General features: G+C 60.0%; 1 protein-coding gene across 2 annotated transcripts; it reads right to left on the bottom strand.

The window, feature by feature from the left end:
* LONP1 (lon peptidase 1, mitochondrial) lies at positions 1-21,719 on the bottom strand (the record flags this gene model as incomplete). Of its 2 annotated transcripts, none has more annotated exons than XM_082650463.1 (18): positions 1-438; positions 1,466-1,630; positions 1,707-1,918; positions 2,724-2,889; positions 3,246-3,383; positions 5,512-5,628; positions 5,711-5,833; positions 6,223-6,310; positions 8,627-8,805; positions 9,534-9,672; positions 11,280-11,500; positions 12,977-13,060; positions 13,442-13,571; positions 13,922-13,983; positions 15,439-15,679; positions 17,712-17,831; positions 18,391-18,479; positions 21,288-21,719. In XM_082650463.1, 18 exons carry the CDS (start codon positions 21,717-21,719, stop codon positions 262-264), a joined length of 2,883 nt encoding a protein of 960 aa, XP_082506589.1. In that variant the 3' UTR covers positions 1-261. The 2 variants fall into 2 exon arrangements, with proteins under 2 accessions (XP_082506589.1, XP_082506588.1); XM_082650462.1 differs by having other exon boundaries at positions 5-438; positions 3,246-3,386.
* Between the last annotated feature and the right edge of the window lie 490 nt (positions 21,720-22,209).

The raw sequence follows: 22,209 nt of genomic DNA, 5'->3' as shown, positions 1-22,209 counted from the left end.
GGTGCCATCTGCTGGGGCACACGTGTCCCTGGGCACCTTGGTGACAGGCAGGGTGGTGAGCACAGAAAGAAGCCACAGCCAACCAAGCAGTACTGGAAACGGCTTTTAATCATAATTAAATAGTCAGTGATTAAGCCATGATTGAGGGTGGGCTCCAGGCCTCTCCTGAGCTTCCTGTGGCTCAGCTGCCTGGAGCCTCTCCCCTGAGCGCAGTTCCAGCCCCGGCAGGCCCAGCGGTGCCTGCAGTGCCCAGAGCCGGCGTCACCGCTCCACAGCCAGGGCCTCGGCCTGCTCCTCGGGGAAGGCGATGTTGAAGATCTCACGGTAGTGCTCCACGAAGTGCACCTCCAGGCCCTCGGTGATGAAGGCTGCCAGGTCGTAGAAATCCTTCTTGTTCTCGGTTGGCAGGATGATGCACGTCACTCCAGCACGCTTGGCCTGGGATGGGGGGGGCAGTCAGGTCAGTGTGGGAGGTAGGAGAGGGCTGGGCATGGAGCCAGGTTTCCAGTGGCCACCCTGCTGAGGAAACTGAGGCCCAGGGTAATGTCACCAGCCTCTGTTCCAGTTGCTTGGCAGCAGGAACCCAGGCCTCTTCTGGTGTGGTGTCACCCCAGAGGCTCTCCCCACCCCCAAAGGTGTCTGGAAATACAGGAATTATGAGGTCCATGGTTTCTGGGGTTAATCACCACCCACTGCTTTACATTTAGAGGTCTGGCACCTAAGACTGCCACGCGCCCTGTCGCACCTGGGGCCTCTGAGCTGCTGTCCCTCAGCCTGACTCTGCCCCTTGGTGGACAAGGGTCCCCATGTGTCACCAGGTGTTGCTCTAGGGATAGCATGCAGTGACTCACTGAACCTCTCACTTTGCAAGACAGGAAAGCAAGGTGCAGAGAGCCTCCCACACACCTTGCCTGGGTGTCCCTATCACGGGAGCCCCTCCCTGTGGGCAGCTGGGGCTGCGGTCCGTTTGAGGTAGACAGGGAGAGGCCTGGGGGCTCAGGTGAGAGAGACTGGGGTGCTGCCAGGAGCTCGGGGGGCTCCCAACACTGGGAAGCACAGCCCCCCCCCCCAATCCACCACAGTCAAACCTACAGCACACCCAGTGAGACGCTGGGCTCTGGGCCCTCTGTCCACCTGCAGTGCCTAAGCCTTGCTCCTCCAGCCTCTCCTGCACCCACAGGTCTCAGTGCTAGGCCGCGGGGGCGGGGGCGGGGGGCGAGGAAGCAGGAGACCCTACTCATCCCTGAGGAGCTGAGATGAGGGCTGAAAAGGCTGAGAACCACCGTGGAGGGAGGGGCAGCTAGGCAGTCAGTTCAGCAGGGGATCCAGGCCAGGCAGATCCAGATCCCATGCCCACTGGGCCTCACTTTCCCCTTCTGTAAAATGGGCCTGTCACTCTTCTCACCTGGGGGTGTTAGCCCTGACACGTGAATGATGGCTGTGCACTATTACACGGGACACTCACCGCAATGGTCTTCTCCTTGATGCCTCCCACAGGCAGGACCTTACCCGTGAGGGAAACCTCACCCGTCATGGCCAGGTTCTGCCGTACCGGCCGGTCCAGAGCCAGGGACAGCAGGGCCGTGACAATGGTGCAGCCAGCGCTCGGGCCATCCTTGGGGGTGGCGCCCTGGGGGGGAGACAGGCTGGTGGGCAGGCGGCTGCCAGGTGGCGGGTGTGGGGCATGGGCGCGGGTCCAGCCTCACCTCAGGCACATGCAGGTGGATGTGCGAGGTCACCAGGTACTCGTTGGTGGGGTCGTACTGCATCAGGAAGGCCCTGGCGAAGGTGTAGGCGATGCGGGCGCTCTCCTTCATCACCTCCCCCAGCTGGCCTGTAACCTCCAGGCTCCCGTCCTTGTCCCCCTTGCTGTCACGTGGCCGCCTCAGGGACGTCTCAACAAATAGCGTGGAGCCTCCTGAGGAACCGAGGGCAGAGCCCATGAGCCCAGGATGCCTCAGACTCCTGGATGGCCGCTCCCGCCACACCCTCACCCTCATCCCCAGTGATGGGACGCCCCTCACCGTCCCTTCCCTGGCTCATCCCAGCCTAGAGCCTTCTCATCCCTCACACCTCAGTGCCTGCACTGTCCCTGCAGCCACCTCGGGGCAGCAGATCCATCTGCGGGGACCAGGTTACATGAAAACCTGAAAACGATCTCTGTGCTGGGCCTCCGCGTTCTACTTGCCCGCGGCGCAGAGCCTGCTGGTGCCGAGCTCCCTCCTCCCGTGCAGTTCCTCTCAGTGCAGCCCAAATCAGTCAGCAGATAACAAGTGGCTCAGAGCCTGCCCCCTCTGTGCCCTGCCCCCCAGGACCGCCCCCGCCCTTGTAGCTCCCAGACCCAGCGTCCCCAGTCAGGGTGGGCTGAGCCACGTCGCCTGGACAGGAAGCCCCTCGGACCCTTCTCCCCAGAGCTGCCTGGCCCTCCTCCCCCACTGGGTGGTGGCCCCCCCAGGCGACAGGGTCTCGTGCTGTGAAGGGCTGTCCTTCAGGCAAACCTGAAAACCACGAGCCCAAAGAAAGCTCACGGGGGCACTGCAGCCACCTCGCGGTCCCATCGTCCCTGATGAGCCCTGGTCCCCTGGCCTCACTGCACCCTGCCTACCAGTGGAGAGGGCGTTCAGAGCAGCCTGCAGTGAGGGCTCCCACCTGTACCGGGGGACAGACGACCACAGGGACGTGCAGAGCCCCCGGCGCTGCCTGCTCTAGCACAGGCCACTCACCCATGGCGGTCCAGGCCAGGCCCATGGCCACGCCGGGAGGCGTCATGTCGTACATGCGCTCCACTGTGAACACCGGCTTCCCCACGAAGTCCTGCAGGTTCTCCGGCGTCACCTCCACGAACTCAGCCTCGCCGCTGACAATCTTGTAGGCTGCCTTTCGCAACACCTGTGTGGACGCAGCAGGCTGGGGGGCAGCCAGGCCACAGAAGCAGCCCCCACCCCCTGCCCCCAACTCTCCTCCACCTGCCTTTAATTTTTTACAGTTGTGATAAAGTACACGTGACCTAAAACCATCTTAACCATTTTCAAGCGTACAGCTCACTGGCAGGAAGTGCATTTGCACTGGTGTCCAGCCATCCCCTCTAGAACTTTCTTACCTTCCCAAACTGAAACTCTGTCCTGATTAAACACTGCCTCCCCAGCCCCACCATCTACTTCCTGTCTGTGGCTGTGACTCCCCTAGGGACCTGCTGTGAGTGCACTCAGACAGCATGTGTCCCTCCGCCGGCCAGGCAGGCTCACCTTCTCCACCTGCTTCTGCAGGTTGCGGACGCCGCTCTCCCGGCAGTACTGCTTGATGAGGAGGGTCAGCACGTCCGATGACAGTGTGGCCTTGCTCTCGTCCAGGCCACACTGGGCACGGGCCTGAGGCACCAGGTACTGCTGCCAGGGAGGAGAGTCGCCATCAGGACCCCAAGGGCCTCTCCCGTGGCCCCTGCCCACCCCTCCAAAGACCCCTGGCCGGGTAAATGAGGTCACTGAGGTAGACCCTGGGCCTGCCCCGTGGAGCCCCTGTCCCCGGGGGTACCTGGGGGCCATTCAGCAGAGTGTGTGAGGGGAGGCTGCTCCCGAACCACACCTGAGCCGAGACCTGAAGGGAGGAGAGCCAGCAAGGCCAGGAGGGGGTGGCAGAGTGTCCAGGGAGAGAGCCCAGCAAGTGCCAGGATCCTTAACGGTGGGCCTAGGACCTGCAGGCGCCCGGCCTGCCACCTCCACGTGCTCCCAAGGCTCATCTTAGCTGCCTCTTCCTCCAGGAAGGCCTCCTTGAACCCCCAGACTTCCTCCTCATACAGAGACCGGTTACGTGACCACTGCACAGAGCAGGTGGGGATACGGAGCAGGTCAGAGGCTCCAGGGTCACTCGGGGCCCAGCACCACCCCTGCCGCACAGCAGTCAGTGGAGTCTGAGCAGTCCTGAGCACTGACTGCAGGGCAGAAGTGTCCCAAAGCCCTCGTGTGCCTCCTGCTGTCCCTTCAAGGATTTGAAGGAACCCCTCCACCCACACCGCCAAGCCTGCCCCACCTCTGCCTGGTCGAGTGTCCAGGCTGCTGGGGGACAAGGGGAGTGACGGGGAGTCCCAGTACCCCTGCGACCGCCCCAGCCAAGAGCTCCTCTTCCTCGCCTCCCACCCCCCAGGGGATGCAAAAGGGGACAAGATGCACTAAAACCCTCTCTGGAAAGAAAACACTGTATCAGGAACTCGAGCCCTCTGGAAGGGAAATCCGGCTCTCCCCTGACTGACTGCAGGCTAGTAAAGCACCGCACACACCCGGGCGCCAGGAAAAGGGAAGGATCCCACCAGCCCGGGAAGCGCTTTCCTACAAATAGAGATGCAGACAGAGGCCCGCATCCCGGGGGACCCTGGGCCCAGGAAAGCCCAGGGAGGCAGTCCCATAACCCAGGGAAGCACGGCTGGTGGGTAGGCGGACAGCAGCCTCACTCTCGCGCCCACAGCCGTTACTGACCTGGCACGACACCGGCCATGGTGCATGACCACAAGGCAGCGGGGCAACTCAAGGGTAACTTACTGTCAGAGCTGAACTCACAACCCCAAGACAGTGCTGGGCCCTGAAGGCCAGGGTGGGGTCGTGTTACCTTCAGCACTGTGCTCACAGAGTGTCTTTCCTTGCTCTTGTTCTATGGCCTGTGATTATAACAAGAAATACATATTGGGTCTTTGGCCCCAATTCCCTGCACAAGCAATTATAAGACGCTTGGAATTTCCTGAGTGACAGGCACGAGAGGAGCATCCTTTCTTATTCACAAGAAGCCCCTTTCAAGAAGTGATCATTAGCATAGCTGGATGGGGGCTGGTGGCCAGAGGAACCAAGGGACTGGAGGGATAGAACTTTCACCCCACCCTCAGCCCCCAGGGAGGGGAGCTAATCACCAGTGACCCATGATGCAATCATGGTCAACCATGCCTAGTAATGGGCCCTTCCCCACACCTTGCCCCAGGAGTCTGTTTTGTTTTGGCTGTTCCCTAGTTGTATCCTTTATAATAAACTGGTAACAGTAAGTAAAAACTCTTGTCTTCCTGAGTTCTGTAGACTGTTCCAGCAAATGATCAAACCGAGGAGGGGGCTGTGGGAACCCCCGGTTTATACCCAGTCAGTCTATAAGAGCGGCCAGGGACTTGGGGGCTGGCATCCAAAGTGGGGGCAGTGCTTTGGTCTGAGCCCTGAACCTGGGGTCTGATGCTGTTTCCAGGTGGGTAGTGTCAGAACTGCACTGAATCGTAAGACCCTCGGCTGACAGCTGGTTGGGGTGGGAAGCCCCCCGAACCCCCGCCTTGGTGTCGTCTGTGTCTTGTAATCACACCACACGGGCAGATCCCGTCCACATCCGTCTGTCTCCTCCTGGCTCGGGAGCCCCAGAGCAGGATCTGCGGGTTGCACCCCTAGCTCCGGTTAAGGGCCTGGCACCTAGTGGGCACTCGGATATTTCCTGAGCCCAAGTGGCGGCGGGGCACCCCTCCCCAGGGCCGGGCCAGTGGGGCCGCCTTACCTCTGCGATGGCGAGCTTCTCCTGGGCCACGTAGCCCGACACGTTGATCATCTCCATCCGGTCCCGCAGCGGCTCTGGGATGGTCTCGGTGATGTTGGCTGTGCAGATGAACAGCACCTGGGGGAGGCGGCAGCGAGGTGCGGTAGGACGGGGCATCCGGACTCTCCCCACTGGCCCAGCCCCCGGGTGGGACACGCACCTTGGACAAGTCCACAGGCACGTCCAGGTAGTGGTCCAGGAAGTTTGCATTCTGCTCAGGGTCCAGCAGCTCGAGCAGCGCTGACGAGGGGTCCCCCTGGTAGCCCCGGCCAATCTTGTCCACCTGAAGGGGCAGCAGGGGGTGGCGGGTGTTAGCCCCTTGTCCTCCCCCAGCGCCCGCTCGCCGGACACCCCAGCGGGAGACCAGACCACTGGGGGTTGGGGCTAGGGAAGCCCAGAGCAGGAGGGCTGGGCTGACTGTGTGGCCACGGGCAGAGACCAGGTCCTCCAGGGCGGGAGGGGGCCGGTGTTATGAGACAGCCGGCTGCAACAAGGCTGCCCACAGTGACTCAGGCACCATGGAAACCACAGGGGGCCACAGTTTCACCTTGAACACAGACTCCGTCTGGTCAGGGCCGCCTGCAGCTGTGGGCCAGGAAGGCCCAGGGGCCACATCCAACCTCAGGGAAGGGTATGAGCCCAGCCAGGGCCCAGCCCTCAGGCCCCACCCACCTCATCTATCAGAACCAGGGGGTTCTCCGTCTTGGTCTTCTTCAGGCACTGGATGATCTTGCCGGGCATGGCGCCCACATACGTCCGCCTGCGGAAGAGGGCACAGCGGGGCGGTTGGTGCCCCAGCGCCTGGGGTAGCCACACTGGCGCCCAAGGCCCAGCTCCCCTGGAGCTGCGGGATCACCACATGCCTTCCAAGGCCGCCCAGAGGAGACGCAGGGAGACGCACACAGCGTGGCCCCGGCAGAGGATAAATGCTTCCGCACTGTGCAGGTGGGCAGAGCACTGGGTCATCCTGACGGCGTAACGGTCCCAAGTCCTGGGGCTGTCAACGTGCTCCCCCAGCTCAGGCTCAGGGCGGGAGACAGATTAACAGCCAAGTCTCACTCAGACTCTTCCCGCTAGCCAGCACCTCCTATCCAGACGGCAAAACCCAGCCAGCATTGCCCGATCCAACAGAAGGAAAGGGGCAGGGAGCAGCCAGGGCCTGCGGCAGGAACATCCCCCACGCCTGGGTCCTTTGGCCTCAGGGTCACCAGGCCCAGGGCCCGGCCCCAGCTGGCACGTCCTTTCAGGAGTGTTTCCTGAGAGCCTACTTGTCTGCCCAGTTTGGCTGCAGGTGCCTGCCTGGCATTCTTAGGAAAACAGACATGAGTCCAGTGCTGTGAGCTAAGGCCCAGCAGGGCAGACAGACCACAAACCAGGCAGAGGAGAAAATCACAAGGTACAAAAGACTTCGTTCGTATCTGCGACAAAGAAGAAAAGCAGGCATGGGGGATCGGGAACGCCACTTTGAGGGTGAGGCAGCATTTTAAGGAAGAGATAAGGAACATCTTCAGGAAAGGCTACAAGCAGAGGAGGTGAGGGGGAGCCACATGGATGTCTGGGGGAGGGGCATTCCAGGCGGAGGGCACAACCCATGCAAAGGCCCTGGGGCAGCACCGTGCCTGGTGTGTTGGAAGAACAGTGAGGAGGCCCATGTGTCTGGAGCAGAGTGAGCGAGGGGGAGAGAGGGAGGAGGGGAGGGCAGGGAGGGGACGGGGCAGGTCGTGCAGGGCCTTGTGGCCCACAGGGAGGACTTGGGCTTTAACCTGAGGGAGGTGGGAGCCCTGGAGGGCTGTGGGCAGAGGAGGGTTTGGCTGTCACCAGTATAACAGCAGTCAATTCCCTGTCCCTAGGCCAACAGCAGCACAGAACGCCCACCTGCTCGCACGCTGCTGGGTGCCCTTTCCCCAGTGACTCACCCCCAGCGTCACAGATCTCCTGTGCTTGTTTAGAAACTCCAGCACATGGTGCTGGTCTGCAGCTCCCTGTCCTTCCTGAACCAGGGCCCGGCTCTGCATCTGCCTCCAACTCCTCTACCTCCATCCTGCTGCACCTCCCAGCTCAGACCGCAGCTCCCGAGCACACCTGCACCATTCCAGCCTGCAGGCCTCCCAGTGACCCCGCCCCCAAGGCTGTGCCGGCCTCGTCCCCTCCTGACCCCCACCCAGGCCCCACCATGCTCCGGCTCCCTTCTCCAAACCCCTGGAGCTCACACCGGGCTCCGGGCTGGGGAGGTCTCGAGACTGGCCACTGTCCAGGGGACTCGAGAGAGCCAGGAATGGAGGGGGGCTGCAGCAGACTGGGGTGCTTGCACCCTGCCCAGCGGGCAGCCCAGCTCTGGAGCGTTGCTGCCAGGAGGGCCTGTGAACCCTGGTGCCCAGAACTGTCCGTGCTTTTAGAAAAGCCAGAAAAGTAACTTTTAAACACAGATTTAAATCTTCTTTGGACACTACAGGATGGAAATGCATGGCCGACTTGGAACAGACACTTGTGTACCCACCGCGCTTGTGTCTCACCGAGGCTTTTCAAAAACCCACCCTCTGCGGAGGCCAGCGTGGCGGGAAGCCCCAGAACACAACACCCTTAATGTCCCACAGAAGGACACCATGCACGGGCCAGGTGGCTGTCAGAGCCTGCGCACAGGGGATGCCAGCCCCACTCTGGGCCTGACAAGGGAGGCAAGAACCAAGACAGGTGCCGAGGCCTCACTGGGGAGACCGTCTCACCTCCCACTCTAGTCCCCAGTCCCCGGGCCTGTGGCCAGTGTTGCTGGGGTGCGGGGTGCTGAGCTGGTGGGATGGAAGCTGGAACCAGGGGGCCGTCTGCTGACAGCCTGGCCGAGAGGCCTTTCCAGTGGTTGAGAGGCTGAGGTTTTGATCCAATTTGATCCGAGGTTTTTAAACACCTGGACTGAGCCAGGCCTGACGTCAGATTGGACACGCTGACTTTTCAGTTACCTATTCCAGCGTGAGTGGAGTTTGCTGCCTGCCACCATCACGCTACAGGGTAGGAAAAGACCCAAGAGAAGGAAGGCTGATGGGAGGCGGGGTGAGCCCCGAGGGGGAGGGGCCGGGCCAACCTGTGCCCCTTGATCTCGGCCACGTCCGTCATGCCCCCGACGCTGAAACGGAAGTACTCGCGGTTCAGGGCCCGGGCGATGGAGCGGGCGATGCTGGTCTTGCCCACACCTGGGGGACCGTAGAAGCAGAGGATCTTGCCCTGGGTCGACGCCCGGAGCTGGCTGACGGCAATGAATTCCTGCAGGCAGAGGCAGGAGGACCCCGTGAGACAGCACTGCCCTTTCCACAGGGCAAGGGCCCCCGCCGGGCCTGAGCCTCCCCATCGTCCAGGCATCTGGGGCTGCGAGAAGGGACAGGGCCTGACCCAGAGGGGCCGAGCTGATTGGACTGTCATTTGACACAGGAGGGACAGCCTATGGCACCAACAGGACGAGCAGGCGGCAAGGGGACGCGGGTGACGGACTCTGGGTGACCCCGATGCCAGGCCCACCCGGCAGCTCCCCACCTGGATCACAGTGTCCTCTCTCCCCGCCAGCCCACCCACTCTCAGCCAGACACCTCTGGCCCTCATTTCCTCCTATCACGAGCACAATTTTTATCCCCCTGGGGAAATCGTAAGCTCCCTGGAGCGGACAGGCGGGCCTGGGCGGCCCCTAACACCTCCGAGCCACTCCAACCCCGGTCCCTCCGGCTGGGCCCCTCCATCCCTCACCCTCCTCGGCCCCTGCTGACCCCACACCAGCCTTGGCCCAGCCAAGCCCCCCCCCAGACCACCAGATTCTCCAGGGAGCTCCCCTGGGTTTCCCCTACCACACAGGGGGAGTCCTGGCTCCCGGGCCCCAAGGCCCCCGCCACCCTCACAGATCCAGACACGATGGCCGCCGCCTCTCAGAGCTCGGCCAGGTGCCCCGCACACGAGTGGGGGGGTGGGCGTGGCCCCGGGGAGGGTGGGTGGCCGAGCCTCACCAGGATGCGCTTCTTGACATCCTCCATCCCATAGTGGTCCTCCTCCAGCACCGCCTGGGCCCGGGACAGGTCCAGGTTCTCGTCGCTGTACTTGCCCCACGGGATGGACGTCAGCCAGTCCAGGTAGTTGCGGGTGACGCTGCCACAGGACAGACAAGAGCCGGTGAGCGGGCCCGATGAGCCGCCCGAACCCCACTCCATACATCCACAGTGCTGGGACCCACGTGCCCGATGTGAGAACTACACCAAGTGTCAGCTGCGGCCCGAACTGCCCTGAGAAGCCGGCCCAGCCTGGCCTGCCCCACTCCCGGCGCGGTGCAGACACGCCTCGCCTACCGCGCGTTTTACACCTTGAAGGTTTGTGGTAACCGTGCCTTGTCAGGTGATGGTCGTCTTAGCAATAAAGTACTTTTAAATAAAGGTATATACGTTGTCTTTTTTTATACATAACGCAACTGCACACTTAACAGACTACAGTAGAGCGTGAACATAACTTTTACACGAAGGGAAACCAAGAAAATTCATGTGACTCGCTTTTTTGCTATGAACCGAACCCGCGGTGTCCCCGAGGTCTGCCTGTATGGGTGCAGTTCCTGGCACAAGGGCTACCAGAGACTCTGCGAGCATGGGGCCGGCTCAGGGTCCCACAGCACAGGAGGGGCCAGCGGGTAGGATGGGGGAGGAACAACCTGATGAGGGCAAGTGGGGAAACTGAGGCCTGGAGCGTGACCCCAGGCCGAGGGCTGTGCACCCAGGGACAGAGGCGCCCCTCACAAAGGGCCTGATAAGGAGGAGGCAGGGAGGTCAGAGGAAGAGGCGAGGCAGACGGCAGAAGCAGAGGCTGGAGTGATGTGCTCAGAAGATGGAGGAAGGGCCAGGAGCCACGGAACATTTCCGAGAAACTGAAAAGTCTGGAGACAGAGTTTCCCCAGAGCCTCCAGAAGGAGCCTGTCCTGCCCACCACACCAGACGTGAGGGCCTCTGCCTCCAGACCGCTACATGAGTCTGTGACGTTCTAAGGGACTAAGCATGTGGTCACCCTGACGTCGGTGTGGAAAGCGCACACACTGCCCCAGGACAGGAGCTGGGGGCATCTCTGGTGGGGAGGCCTGCGGCGTCCGGGGCAACCAGCATCTCCCAGGGTCCTCGTGCAAAGAGACCAACCTTCCCCAGACACCCTGAGCCAGAGAGAGGCCAGGCCCAGCAGCCCAGGAGGGTCCGGTGCTGCAGGCCCGCTCAGATCCTCCCTCTGAGGAGCTGTCCCACGAGCCACCCCGGAGCAACGCCCAGGCCTGGGCTACGGGCAGGGCCAGAAGCATCCCACGGGGCCCCGACCCCTAGCCAGTGTGCATAGGACAACACCCGCCGGGCAAGGCCAGGGCCCCAGGAAGACGCTTGTCTCCTGGCTGACTCTCAAAGCCGCCAGAGGGAGGCCAGGGGAGGGGGCGGCCTTGGAGCAATGGCCCTGGGGACTCCTGGTCCTGAATGGTGGCACTGGCTTCAAATCCCTGTCTCCATCTGCCAGCCCAGAGGCAAGGGAACTGATGTAACTTCTCCAAGCCTCGACTCCCTCATCTGTGAAACAGGGGCGACAGAGACACGGCCCGCACAGGGGCGATACGAGGGGATGGACACCCACCATGACCGAAACATGCATGAGGGGCCCACCCTCCTGGCTTTCCAGGGACCCCAGTCAGATGCCCAGCTTTCCCGAGGCCGGGGAACGAGACGGGCCCCTGCGCTCACTTGAACTCGGAGGAGTGGTTGTCCAGCAGGCCCAGCTTGCTCAGCTCCTCGTCCACCACGTCCATGACATGCCTGGGGACCACGAGCTCCTTCAGCCGCTCGCGGAACTTCTCCTCGATGGCGTCCTTGTCGTCCTTCTCCAGGCCCAGCTCCTTCTTGATGATCTTCAGCTGCTCCTGCAGCAGGTATTTGCGGTGCGTCTGCTTGATCTTCTCCTCCACCTGCAGGGCCCAGAAGCCGCCGTCAGAGCAGAGGGGACGCAGCCCAGGGCGGGCCTGCTGCTTCCTCGGGACATGGGAGAGAAACCCAGGGCACCCAGCCTCCGATTTCCCCCACGTTCCACCCTAAGTCCTCCTGGTCACGGGCCTCACGATAAGTAACACCGAATTCCAGGAGAGGAAGTGATCCACCCTTCAATCCTGGTTACGACCAGGAAAAGCTGGGCCTGATGCCAGTGTGTCCCCCACGTTAATCAAAGGGGTGCCACGCTCCCTCTAGCAGCCGGAACAGCAGCACACGGGCTCAGGCCCTAGGTCAGCACCGGCGCCCGCCCAGTGGCCTGCTGTCCTGTGCCCTTGCGTGTGAGAGCTGCCTAGTGGCTTTTTCAATTAAAGATATGAGACAAGAGATTTTCCTGGTGGCACAGTGGTTAAAAACTCTGCGCTGCCGATGCAGAGGGCCCAGGTTTGATCCCTGGTCAGGGAACTAGATCCCTCATGCCTGCCGCAACTAAGAGTTCGCATGCCACAACTAAGGAGCCCACATGCCACAACTAAGGAGGCTAAGAGCCACAACTAAGGAGCCTGCCCACTGCAACTAAGGCCTGGAGCAACCAAATAAATAAATATTTTAAATAAAATAAATACGATACGAATATTTTCCCTAACATAAAAATTAAGTGAGGGCTTCCCTGGTGGCACAGTGATTAAGAATCTGCCTGCCAATGCAGGAGACATGGGTTCAAGCCCTGGTCTGGGACGATCCCACATGCCATGGAGCAACTAAGCCCATGCACCACAACTACTGAGCCTGCACTCTAGAGCCCGCGAGACACAACTACTGAAGCCCGCGTTCTGCAACAAAAGAAGCCACCACAATGAGAAGCCCGTGCACCGCCACGAAGAGTAGCCCCCGCTCGCCGCAACTAGAGAAAAGCCCACGTGCAGCAACAAAGACCCAACGCAGCCGAAAATAAATAAATAAATTCATTAAAAAAAAAAACCTAAGTGCTATAACAGCCTCTATGGCAAAAGAATCTAAAAAAGAGTGGATATATGCATACATATAACTGACTCACTTTGATGTACAGCAAAATCTAACACAACATTGTAAATCAACTATACTCCAATAAAAATTAAAAAAAAAACCAACAACAACTAAGTGATAAAAGTGAGTTAAATCTGGAAAACGTTAAGTAACCAACAATCCAGGCAGTCCATGCGTTTGCCCAGTTGGGAAGGTGGGCCTCCAACAGCTGAGGCTGCGGAAACAGCTTTCGACCTCTCTCAAGCTAGCTCCCAATTTCCAGCATTTCCCCCCGGGCTCCCTCAGTGGTCAGGAGGGTCCAGGGACCTCTCACTCTGCACTCAGCTGCTCGCACCAGTTTGACATTTTCGCACAGGTTCCCAGCCCCGAGGGGGAGAGCAGCCTCACAGCAGAGACTCTCTTGCGCACTGGGGCCCCGCCCCGCCGCTCACCTCCCGGCCCAGGCGCTGCTGCAGCTTGCTCAGCTCAAACTCCTTCTTGAGGAGGGACAGGGCCTTATACAGCCGCTTGGGAATCTGCCAAGAAAGGGAAGACATAAGAGGATGGCCATCTGTGCGGAGGGGCAGTGGGGAGGGAGCGCGAACCAGGGCAGGTAGACAGGCCACGCCTCCCCAAATCCGAGAGGGGCGCACGCTCTGCCCCAGCAAGCCCAGTGCTCCAGCCACGCTCCACAGGTCTGCAGGCCATGTGGACCAGGACACTGGCAGAGGTGCTGCTCATAACGACGAGACTGGCGACAACCCAAACACACCACCCACTGACGGGCGCCGCCCAGTGGGACACCACGCGGCCGCCAAGAACGAGGGGCCAGACGTGGTCAGAAGGACGTGGGCTAACGTGAACCCACCCCAACGCCGGAGCCCAGGACAGCAGCCAGGCGGGAAGGCCGCACTCACGTTGGTCTCCTCCAGGACGTCCTGCAGCTCGTGGGACTCCGCCCCAGTTAGCGCGGCGCCCATGTCGCTCAGGTAGATGGGGTTGTCTACCACCCTGTGGCCGGCCTGCATCATCTGCAGCACAGACTCTCTGGAAGGGACGGAGATGCTGCCACGGGGCACCGGGACCGCCATGGTCCTCACTGGGCTGTGGCCCATCCTGGAGCGGGACTAACGCCCCAACGCCCAGACATAAGTCACCCTGGCAGCCATCCAACAGCCCTCCTGAGATGCCTTCCCCCTATCTGGCTGATGACGAGAGAGCCGGGGCCAGGTAGGCTGTGCCCCCTCCAACCTCCCGCCCACCCCGGGGCCTCCCCGCTGGGAGGGAAGCGGCTCCCCCCTCAGAGGCTAGGCAGTCCCCAAGCCCAGCCGGGATCTCAATGAGGACAAGCAGCCAGACAGGCCCAGCCTGGCCTCGTCAGGAGACAGGAGACCAACCTGTAGAGCGGGTTCAAGGCAATGATGTCCCGGATGGTCTTCACGATCTCCGCCGTCAGGGCCTGGCAAGCAGAGAGGCCACATGGGTCACTGGGACCAGAGCGGCCTGTGGCCCTGGAGCCCCTCCCACCCGGCCCAGCCAAGGACGGCCCCAGAGGCCCAGGAGCGGAGCCCCAGTTCACAAGTCACAGGGACTCAGGACCCAAGAGCAAAAACTAAACCAACCCTGTCTCCGTGGACCGCTCTGAACCTCGACCTTAGAACGAGCCATCTTGGGTGGGGAGAAGGGGCTCGAGGTCTGTCCCCCCCAGAACCTCGCCCCAGCCGGCTCCGCTATGGATGCCACAGGTATTGCTGTCCTTTTTGCCTTTGCTGCCGCCACAGTGAGGCCAGTGACACTCCCGGCAGGATCGCTGGACACAGTTTATGGCATAAATCCTGCACCTCATTTCCAGAGGCCATAGGTCCCGGCACTTGGCACTCTGCTCAGGGCACTGCCGGCACGAAGCAAGAGCCACCACTGCTGGGCTTTTTCAGTGTGATCCACTGGTCTCTGGTTAATGGGTTTGTCCCTGATCTGCCTGGGATGACCTTTGTAGAAGGAACCAGAACAGGCCAGCTGGTGGGCCTGCATGGCATGCGCGACAAGAGGGACAGGCACGCTCCGAGCTCCCCACTCCCCTCCCCTCCCCCCAGACGAGAGCCTTCAAGGAAATACTAAGGCTGGGCTGCCCAGGACAGCAGCCACCAGGCGCTGCTCACATTGAAGTGAGCTGAAATGAGATACAATTAGACGTTCTGTTCCTCAGTCGCAGCAGCCACAGGTCAAGTGCTCAACAGTCACAGGGGCCGAATGGTGCAGAGTCACAGAATGCATCCAGCACGTGGAAAGTTCTCCCCGGCAGAGCTGCTCTGGAGGGCCCCACGGAGGCAACTGGAGGGCCCCACGGAGGCAACTGCCGGCCCCGGGCCCCTTGCAGCGCCCGCAGCAGACATCACCAGTGGATTGTGGCACTCCTTCCCACCGAGGTCAGAACCCACCCCAGGCTCAGACCAAAGCTGTCAGCTATGCCAAGGTGGTGTTCCCCTTGGGGAGGCCAAGGACACCGGGTGCGGGCGCACCCGAGGAGCCTTCCACCTGCCTTGCCTTTCTTCTTCACCTCTCCCCGTTGGAGGCAGGTCACCCTGCCCATAACCTACATGAGAAGGACGGTGGAAGGACATTTCCCGACACCCTCTCAAGAGCTGGCTCGCCATGCTATGGAGAAGAAGGCAGGCCAGCCTAGGCTTGGGGTCAAGGTGGCCAGAGGCTCCTTTCCGTCTTGGAAGCACGGGTCACAGAAGCAGCTATATGTGCCCTGCCCACTCCCCCAGCCCGGGGCCCGGGAGGAGGAGCCAGGACCCGGTTCCTTCACAGCAGCCAAGGCTCCAGCGCACTTCCGACCTTCCCAACGCCAGCGCCAGCTCCTCCCAGGCCTCCTGGAGGAAGAGGGTGCTCTGCCCCCATGCGCACTCACCTTCACCTCCTCCGTGACCTGGAAGTCCTCGTGGGCGACGTTCTCCACCTCCACCATGAGCACCTCACCAGCGGGGCTGGGCTCCGGCTCCATCACCACCTGCAGCTGCCGCTTGGCGCCACCGTCCTCCTCCGCGTCCTTCTTGCCCCGCTTCGGCTTCCTGCGTAGCTTCTGCCTGTTCTCGCCCTCAGGCTCCTCCGGCTCCTCAGGCTCCACCTCCAGCTGCCTGTTGATGTGAACCCTGAAGACGGGGAAGAGGAGGTGAAGCCACCGAGGCTGGGGAGAAGGGGGGCGTCCTGCCGGCCACAACACTCTGCGGTGCTGATGACACAAGGGCTCGCTGGGCCCAGGCCCCTGCAGCCACCAGGGCTGGTGGGAAGAGGGGAGCTGCTGTCTCAGAACCCAAGACCAGCAGGCCCTCTGCCCCTGGACTCCAGCCAACCCATCCATTGTTTCCCACACCAACATCCGCTGTCCTCCAGGAACGAGGACGCCAGTGGCAGCCCGCGTTCTGGGGCCCATCAGGGACTCCGCCTGCCCTTCCCCCGGCCTCCAGCTCACCACACAGTGGCTCCTGCACAAGATTCAGCTCCAGGTTCAAGGGCGCCTCCACTGAGGTCCTCCCCAACCACTCCACATGAAGTCCAGCCCCACCTGCGCACACACCCACCCCACCCCCCATCCATCGTCATTTTCACCCCAAAGCACCCGCCACTGTCAGAATTTAGCTGGTGACCTGTTTTCCCCATGCAGGGGGCGGGCTCCCCAAGTTGGGCCCCTCGCCGGCTACTCCGCTCACACCCGAGGGCCTGGCAGACACCAGGCGCCCGGTGTTCAGTGACGTGTTGGCTCTTTTCTGCCACACGGGGTAACTAACAACAGTACCGCCCTTAGAGAGCAGGCCTGAGCGCTAGTGGGGACGTGGACTCAGTGGCGGCGGACACCAGCAAGATGCACAGAGAGAAGGAGGTCGGCACTCGGTGAACACCGAGGTGGCCTGGCCTCAGGACTCAGCAGGACTCGTTCTCCAAGGCACCCTGCAGGTTAGCAGGGCAGTGAGTAGCAGGCCTGAGCGCTAGTGGGGACGTGGACTCAGTGGCGGCGGACACCAGCAAGATGCACAGAGAGAAGGAGGTCGGCACTCGGTGAACACCGAGGTGGCCTGGCCTCAGGACTCAGCAGGACTCGTTCTCCAAGGCACCCTGCAGGTTAGCAGGGCAGTGAGTAGCCGCACCATCTTTATTAATTTTGGTTGTATCTTATTCTGTTCTTTCTGAGCCATGAATCCTCCCAGGAGACAAAGGAACAGCCTCTTCCCTAAAACAGACTCTAACGCGAGCAGGTGAACACAGGCGTGGGGGCTCGGCGCAGCGGGGACGCCACCAGGACTGTCCACGGAAACGCTGCCGGCCGGGACCGTTTCCACGGTGTGCTCTGGGGGAGCTGCCGGCTGACACAGAAAAAGTCTCCGTGAGAGGAAAGGATGAAGGGCTCTTGAGTCAACAAACACCAACGGACATCTGCAGTAAGAAGCTTTTCCAAACACTACGACCTTAACGGTTGGTGAGTCTGAAATGTCTCCCACGTGTCTGTCATCACAGGACACCTTTGACAAACATCTCATCTTGGGAGGCCAATGTTCCTTGGAACACGTGAAAAGAAATGAACACGTTCATTTCTTCCAGCTTCAACCCAGCTGATCATGTAGGTTTTTCTTAATTAGCCGTAACAATACAGTGGGTTAGACTGGGCTTGCAAATGCCATATGAAGCCCTTCGGCAGAGGAGGTAGAGGTAGACTGGCTGAGTAAAAAACCGCAACCTGGACTTCTATGGGCGTCCAGTGGTTAAGACTCCGTGCTTCCACTGCAGGGGGCACGGGTTCGATCCCTGGTCCAGGAACTAAGATCCCGCAAGCTGCATGGTGCAGCCAGGAAAAACAAAAAACAAAAAGCCCAACATGCCAAGCTGAATGGAGACGCAGATGCAGGCACCAGGGGGAAGGCGTGCTGACACCCAGACGTGAACCATGAGGCAACGTGCTATCTCCTGTCTCGTGGTGCTTTTTGGACTAACGGGTGTGAGAAATGGCTTCTCACTGACCACCCAGACTGCCGCTTAAGCAGAGTGGCTCTGAGAAGCTGGGGGCGGGGGGTTTCCACCTCCAGCTTTGGCCTGGTCACTGCGGTGACCGAGAAGGGCAGGTCGGTGCTGGAACCTGGGGCGCCCCAGGCCACTCTTCCCGCCCCACCCCGTGCACTTGGGCTCCCGCACCTTCTGTGTCCCATGACGATCATGCGCAGCTTGTCCCCAAGGTCCTGCATCTCGTGGATCTGGACAAACGTCCCCGTGTGGTAGATCTCGTCCAGGCTCTCGACCACGTCAGACTCGTTGCTGAGGGAGAAGGGACACAAAGGAACATGGGCACAGGTGCTCTGGCTCTCTTGAAAAGAGAGAGAAGAGAAACACTCCTCCTGGCCTTGACCTCCTTGCTCCTACAGGTGCTCTGGGCCGCCCCTGAGGGTCACCGCATACAGGCAGGCGGGGCCAGATGGAATCTGGATTCCACTCCACACCTCTTCCTATGGAGCCTGCGTAGAACACACCTTCCGACTTGGAAGTGGAACTCACTCCTACCTGCAGTCCAGGTAGATGTGCCCAGAGCCCCCACATCTAAGGCTGCTCTGAAGCAGCCTCACCCTGGCCTAACACCAGGGGTCCCCAAGGTTAGCTTCCCCGCACCTGGACCACGCATGAAGCCCAGGGCCTGGGGCAGAGTCTTCAGCCCAGACTGAAAAGGGATGCTCAGCTCTCGGCCTCATCCCCCGGAGGTCTGACTTGGTTTCTTTCAGGTCAGGAGCCAGAGGTCCAGGCTACTCTACGGAGCAGGCTCTGTGGTGAGCTACAATGCAGGGCAGCTTCAACAAAGGAGTGAAGGAAAAATTACACTTACTTGTCATCTTTCTTTAGAAAGACGCCGGCATACGGCTGGGCAAGGCGGACTTTCCTTCTCAGCAGCTCAACCAACTTCTTATTTTTAACCTAGCATGACAATGACCCCAAGGTGAAACGCAGGGTAGGCTTTCTAGCTGACGCTTTGACAGCAGCTCTAGCGTTTTCTGTAATACTCTCTAAGGGTGTGCTAATCTGATCCAGGACTAACCAACACGGTCCAGGAACCTCTGAACCGAAAGAAAAAAAAAGGACGGGCAGTATTGAAGAGCTGCATTCCTTAGTTTTTCCCTCTTCCTAAAAAAAACTAAAAGGAGACAAACGGCCGGTACCAAGAAATTGATTTCACATCCAATTTCAAGAGCTGTTTCTGTGGCGAAATGCCTTGGCTTGAAAATCTCAACTCTCTGCTTTTCTTTTTGGGAGGACAAAAGTTAAGTGTGCGTAATCCAAATGTGACACACCCCACAGGCTGGTAATTTCCTCCAATTTTCATGGAAAGTATATCCCAATCACATCTATATCCTATTCATTGATCATCGAAACCCACCGCCCATCACAGCACATTCTCCTGTCATTCCATTGGCAGGTAGAGGACTAAAGTTTCGTAGGAAACAGCTGATGGGAGGAGCACAGGTGTCCTTTGGGCTCAAATGATTTCCTTCAAGCCTGTGTTAATTCCTAGACCAGACTCTAACTAAAAACTTAATGGCCCTCAAACTTTGGCACAAGTCAGAATTCCCTGGAGGGCTTCTTAAAACAGATGGCTGGGCCCCACCCCTGGAGTTTCTGATTTGGGAGGGCTGAAGCAGGCCTGAGAGTCTGCACTTCAAGCAGACTCCCAGCTGATGGCCGCTGGTCTAGGAACCCGGCTTTGAGAAGCAGCGTTTTAACTCCATGACCACACGGTATGGGAATTCCTGACACTCTAAATGCATTCTCCCCAGAACAAAGGTCCATGACATCCATCAGGAGGGTTACATGACCCACCCAAAATTAAGAGCCACTGGTCTACACTCAGAGGCCACTAATAAGGAGAGACGCCACTGGGGCAAGTTAGCCACATGCAGTGTCAACTACCAAATCAAGAGTAATCAGAGCTTGGCTAACAGGTTCAGAAACACTTATTGGGTCCCCTGGGAGCTCCAACTTTCTCCTTGACTAACAGCTGACCGCTGCATCTTAGCACCTGTCCTTCCCTCTGGTGGGATCCCTTTTCCGTTATTTATAAAGTAACAGCAACAGGAATACCACATGCGAGTTCCACATGCCAGTCTCACACTACCCGCAGCATCTCATGTAACCCTCCTGGCTAGCCCTAGATTGGCACACAGAATCTCTTGGAAGAATCCTGTCTCTACTTGGGCACTGGGGACAGGGGGCATCTTCCACTCTGAAGGGCTGAGGGGGCCGTACCTGCTGAACATCCTGGCCCTAGGGGCCTGGGAGGGGAGGGTAGAGAGGACAGCTGGGGTTGGGGGCGTCAAGAATGGAGAAAAGACCCCCAGGGCTCGTTTCTGAGGTGTCGAAAGCGCACCACATGGGTAACAGCAGCCGCTTCTTATGAAGGCGTATCATGCACCAGGCACGGTTCTGAGGTCTTTAGACGTGACCTCATTTACCTCCCATCACAGCTCTAAGAAATGAGGTACTATTACTATGGCCATTTCACAGATGAGACAATGGAGGCCCAGAGGAACAGCTTGCCCAAGGTTATGGAGCTAGGGGTGGAGGGGCCAGGATATGATCCCACAGGGTCCGGCCCTGGGGCCTGCCAGTAACCACACAGAACATCAGGGAAGGCCCTTGGAAGGGCAGCTCGGACGCACACAGTCACAGTGCTGGAGAGGAGGTGGAGGGGGCTCCTTCTGCCCCCCACACTGGCTAAATGCTGTCCCTCTGTACCGTCCTTTCCCTTTCCAGGGGATCGCTGAGATTTATTCAGCAGAGACTAGAGAGTGAGGGTAGAGACTGGAGGGTGAATGCAGAGCTGACTCATTGTATGACCTTGCTTAGACAGTTAAGAGATAACGCTTCTCCTCCACGGACTCATTTCCACATCACTAAAAAACTCAAGTTCCTTGCACTCCTGCTGCTTTCTCTCTATTACATCTCCCTGGTCCATTTGCACCACCCCACACCCCGTGGCTCTTAGTCTGAAAAGATCTTTACTGTCTCTTGCACCAGAACATAAGTTCCTCAGGCAAAGGGGCTGTGTCTGACTTGTTCTGCTGAATCCTCAGCCGGCTACACGGGAACAAGAACACCCTACTGAATAAATGAATGAATAAACCCCTGGGAACATCCTTATGCCATGTTCCTCCTAAGACTCCTGGACAATCCCTCGCTCTATCATCCCCTGCAGTACTCACAGCCTTCCAGTCCATAATTTACTTACTAGCCTTGTTCATTACCTCTCGAATCCCGCTGGAACCTAAGCTCCAAAGGCAGGAAAGTGTGTCCGTTTTGTTCAGGGCTGTATCCCTAACACTTGGAACCGTACCTAGCACGTGACCTCAAGAAACATTTAAGGAAGCAATGAATCCGGATCCCAAAGGGGCTCTTAACCAGAAGGTAGACCGCCCTGGGGGAGACGGTCACAAAACATTTACCAAGACCAGCAGAAAAGTAACCGAGTGGCAAGACTGTCCTGATCTTTCCCGGCACCGAATTTCTATGACTAGGACTGTTCAGTGGACAATCCTAAGCTCGTTGGATTCAACTCTCCTGAAGGGATCTGAAAGGGGGCGGAAACTGGCTCGAGTTCACTAGTAGTGAGAAAACTAAGACTCGAACGTTTTCAAGTTGTGAGGCATGAGGGTGCTGAGCGATCCCTCGGTCCAACCCGCAGCTTGCAGACGTGGGGGAAACGGAGGCCAAGGCGGGGGCTCTCATTACCTCGACAATCTTGATAAAGCGCGGGAACACTGGGTTGCGCGTAACGGCGATGAGCGGCAGGTGCGGGAATACGTCCGGTATCATCATGGGCGTCAGCGCCGTTATGACAGGGCCTTCCCCGCCGCCCGCGCTGCCCCCCACGCCCGAGGCCCCGTCCTCCGCGCCGCCCTCGGAGGCATCCTCGCCGCCCGAGAATGCGCCGCCGCCGCTGCGGCTGTTAGCATCCCGAAGTCCCCGCCAGTGGCCCGCGGCGGCGGGGCCTTGGCCCCGCAGCGCCCAGGGAGGAGAGGCGTCGCAGGCCCGCCGGCCTCTGGGCAACCAAGCTCTGGCCGCAGTCGGGACCCGCCCCCCGGCGGCAGCCAGCAGCGGCCGCCGAAGCGCCCAACACCTCGCAGCTCCCCACAGCCGCACGTAGCCTGCACCCGCCGCCATAGCCCGGCCATCCTGGCGGCGCGCGGGACTTGCATCATTTCCGCGGGCTGGGCTGGGGCGTACGTGACGGCCGGAGCGTGCCTGCGTGCCCGAGGGAGGGGTGACCGGAAACGGACGGCTGCAGAGGCGGGACTTGGAAGAGTGGAGGCGGGGCCTACGCGAAGTAGAGCCGGAAGCGTTCCAGCTCCCTCGTGGCATTCACCTTTTGCGATAGGCTCCTTCGGATCGCGGGGAGGGCTGTGGGCACGCGTGATGGCCCCTAGAAAGAGAGCAGCTGTGGCTGCAAGCGCAGCTTTGGGAACGTGTGGGCAGCCCGGTCCAAACACTTGGGCTTAGGAATGTGAGTGACACGCGCAAGCTCAAGCTCTGGCGCGCGCCACGGTTGGTGGATTCGGGCTTCCCGAGAGACGCTAAGCTAACTGTAGACAGCCCAAGGGCGGCAGTGTGCGCATGCCCAGGCGCTGGGGGCTTGTTGAGGTGGGCGGATTCA

Source organism: Grampus griseus, assembly GCF_964374135.1.
Source record: "Grampus griseus genome assembly, chromosome: 3".
NCBI classification, from domain to species: Eukaryota; Metazoa; Chordata; class Mammalia; order Artiodactyla; family Delphinidae; genus Grampus; species Grampus griseus.
The sequence above is the reverse complement of the archived record's forward strand: the minus strand, read 5'-3'. Positions and strand labels throughout refer to the sequence as shown.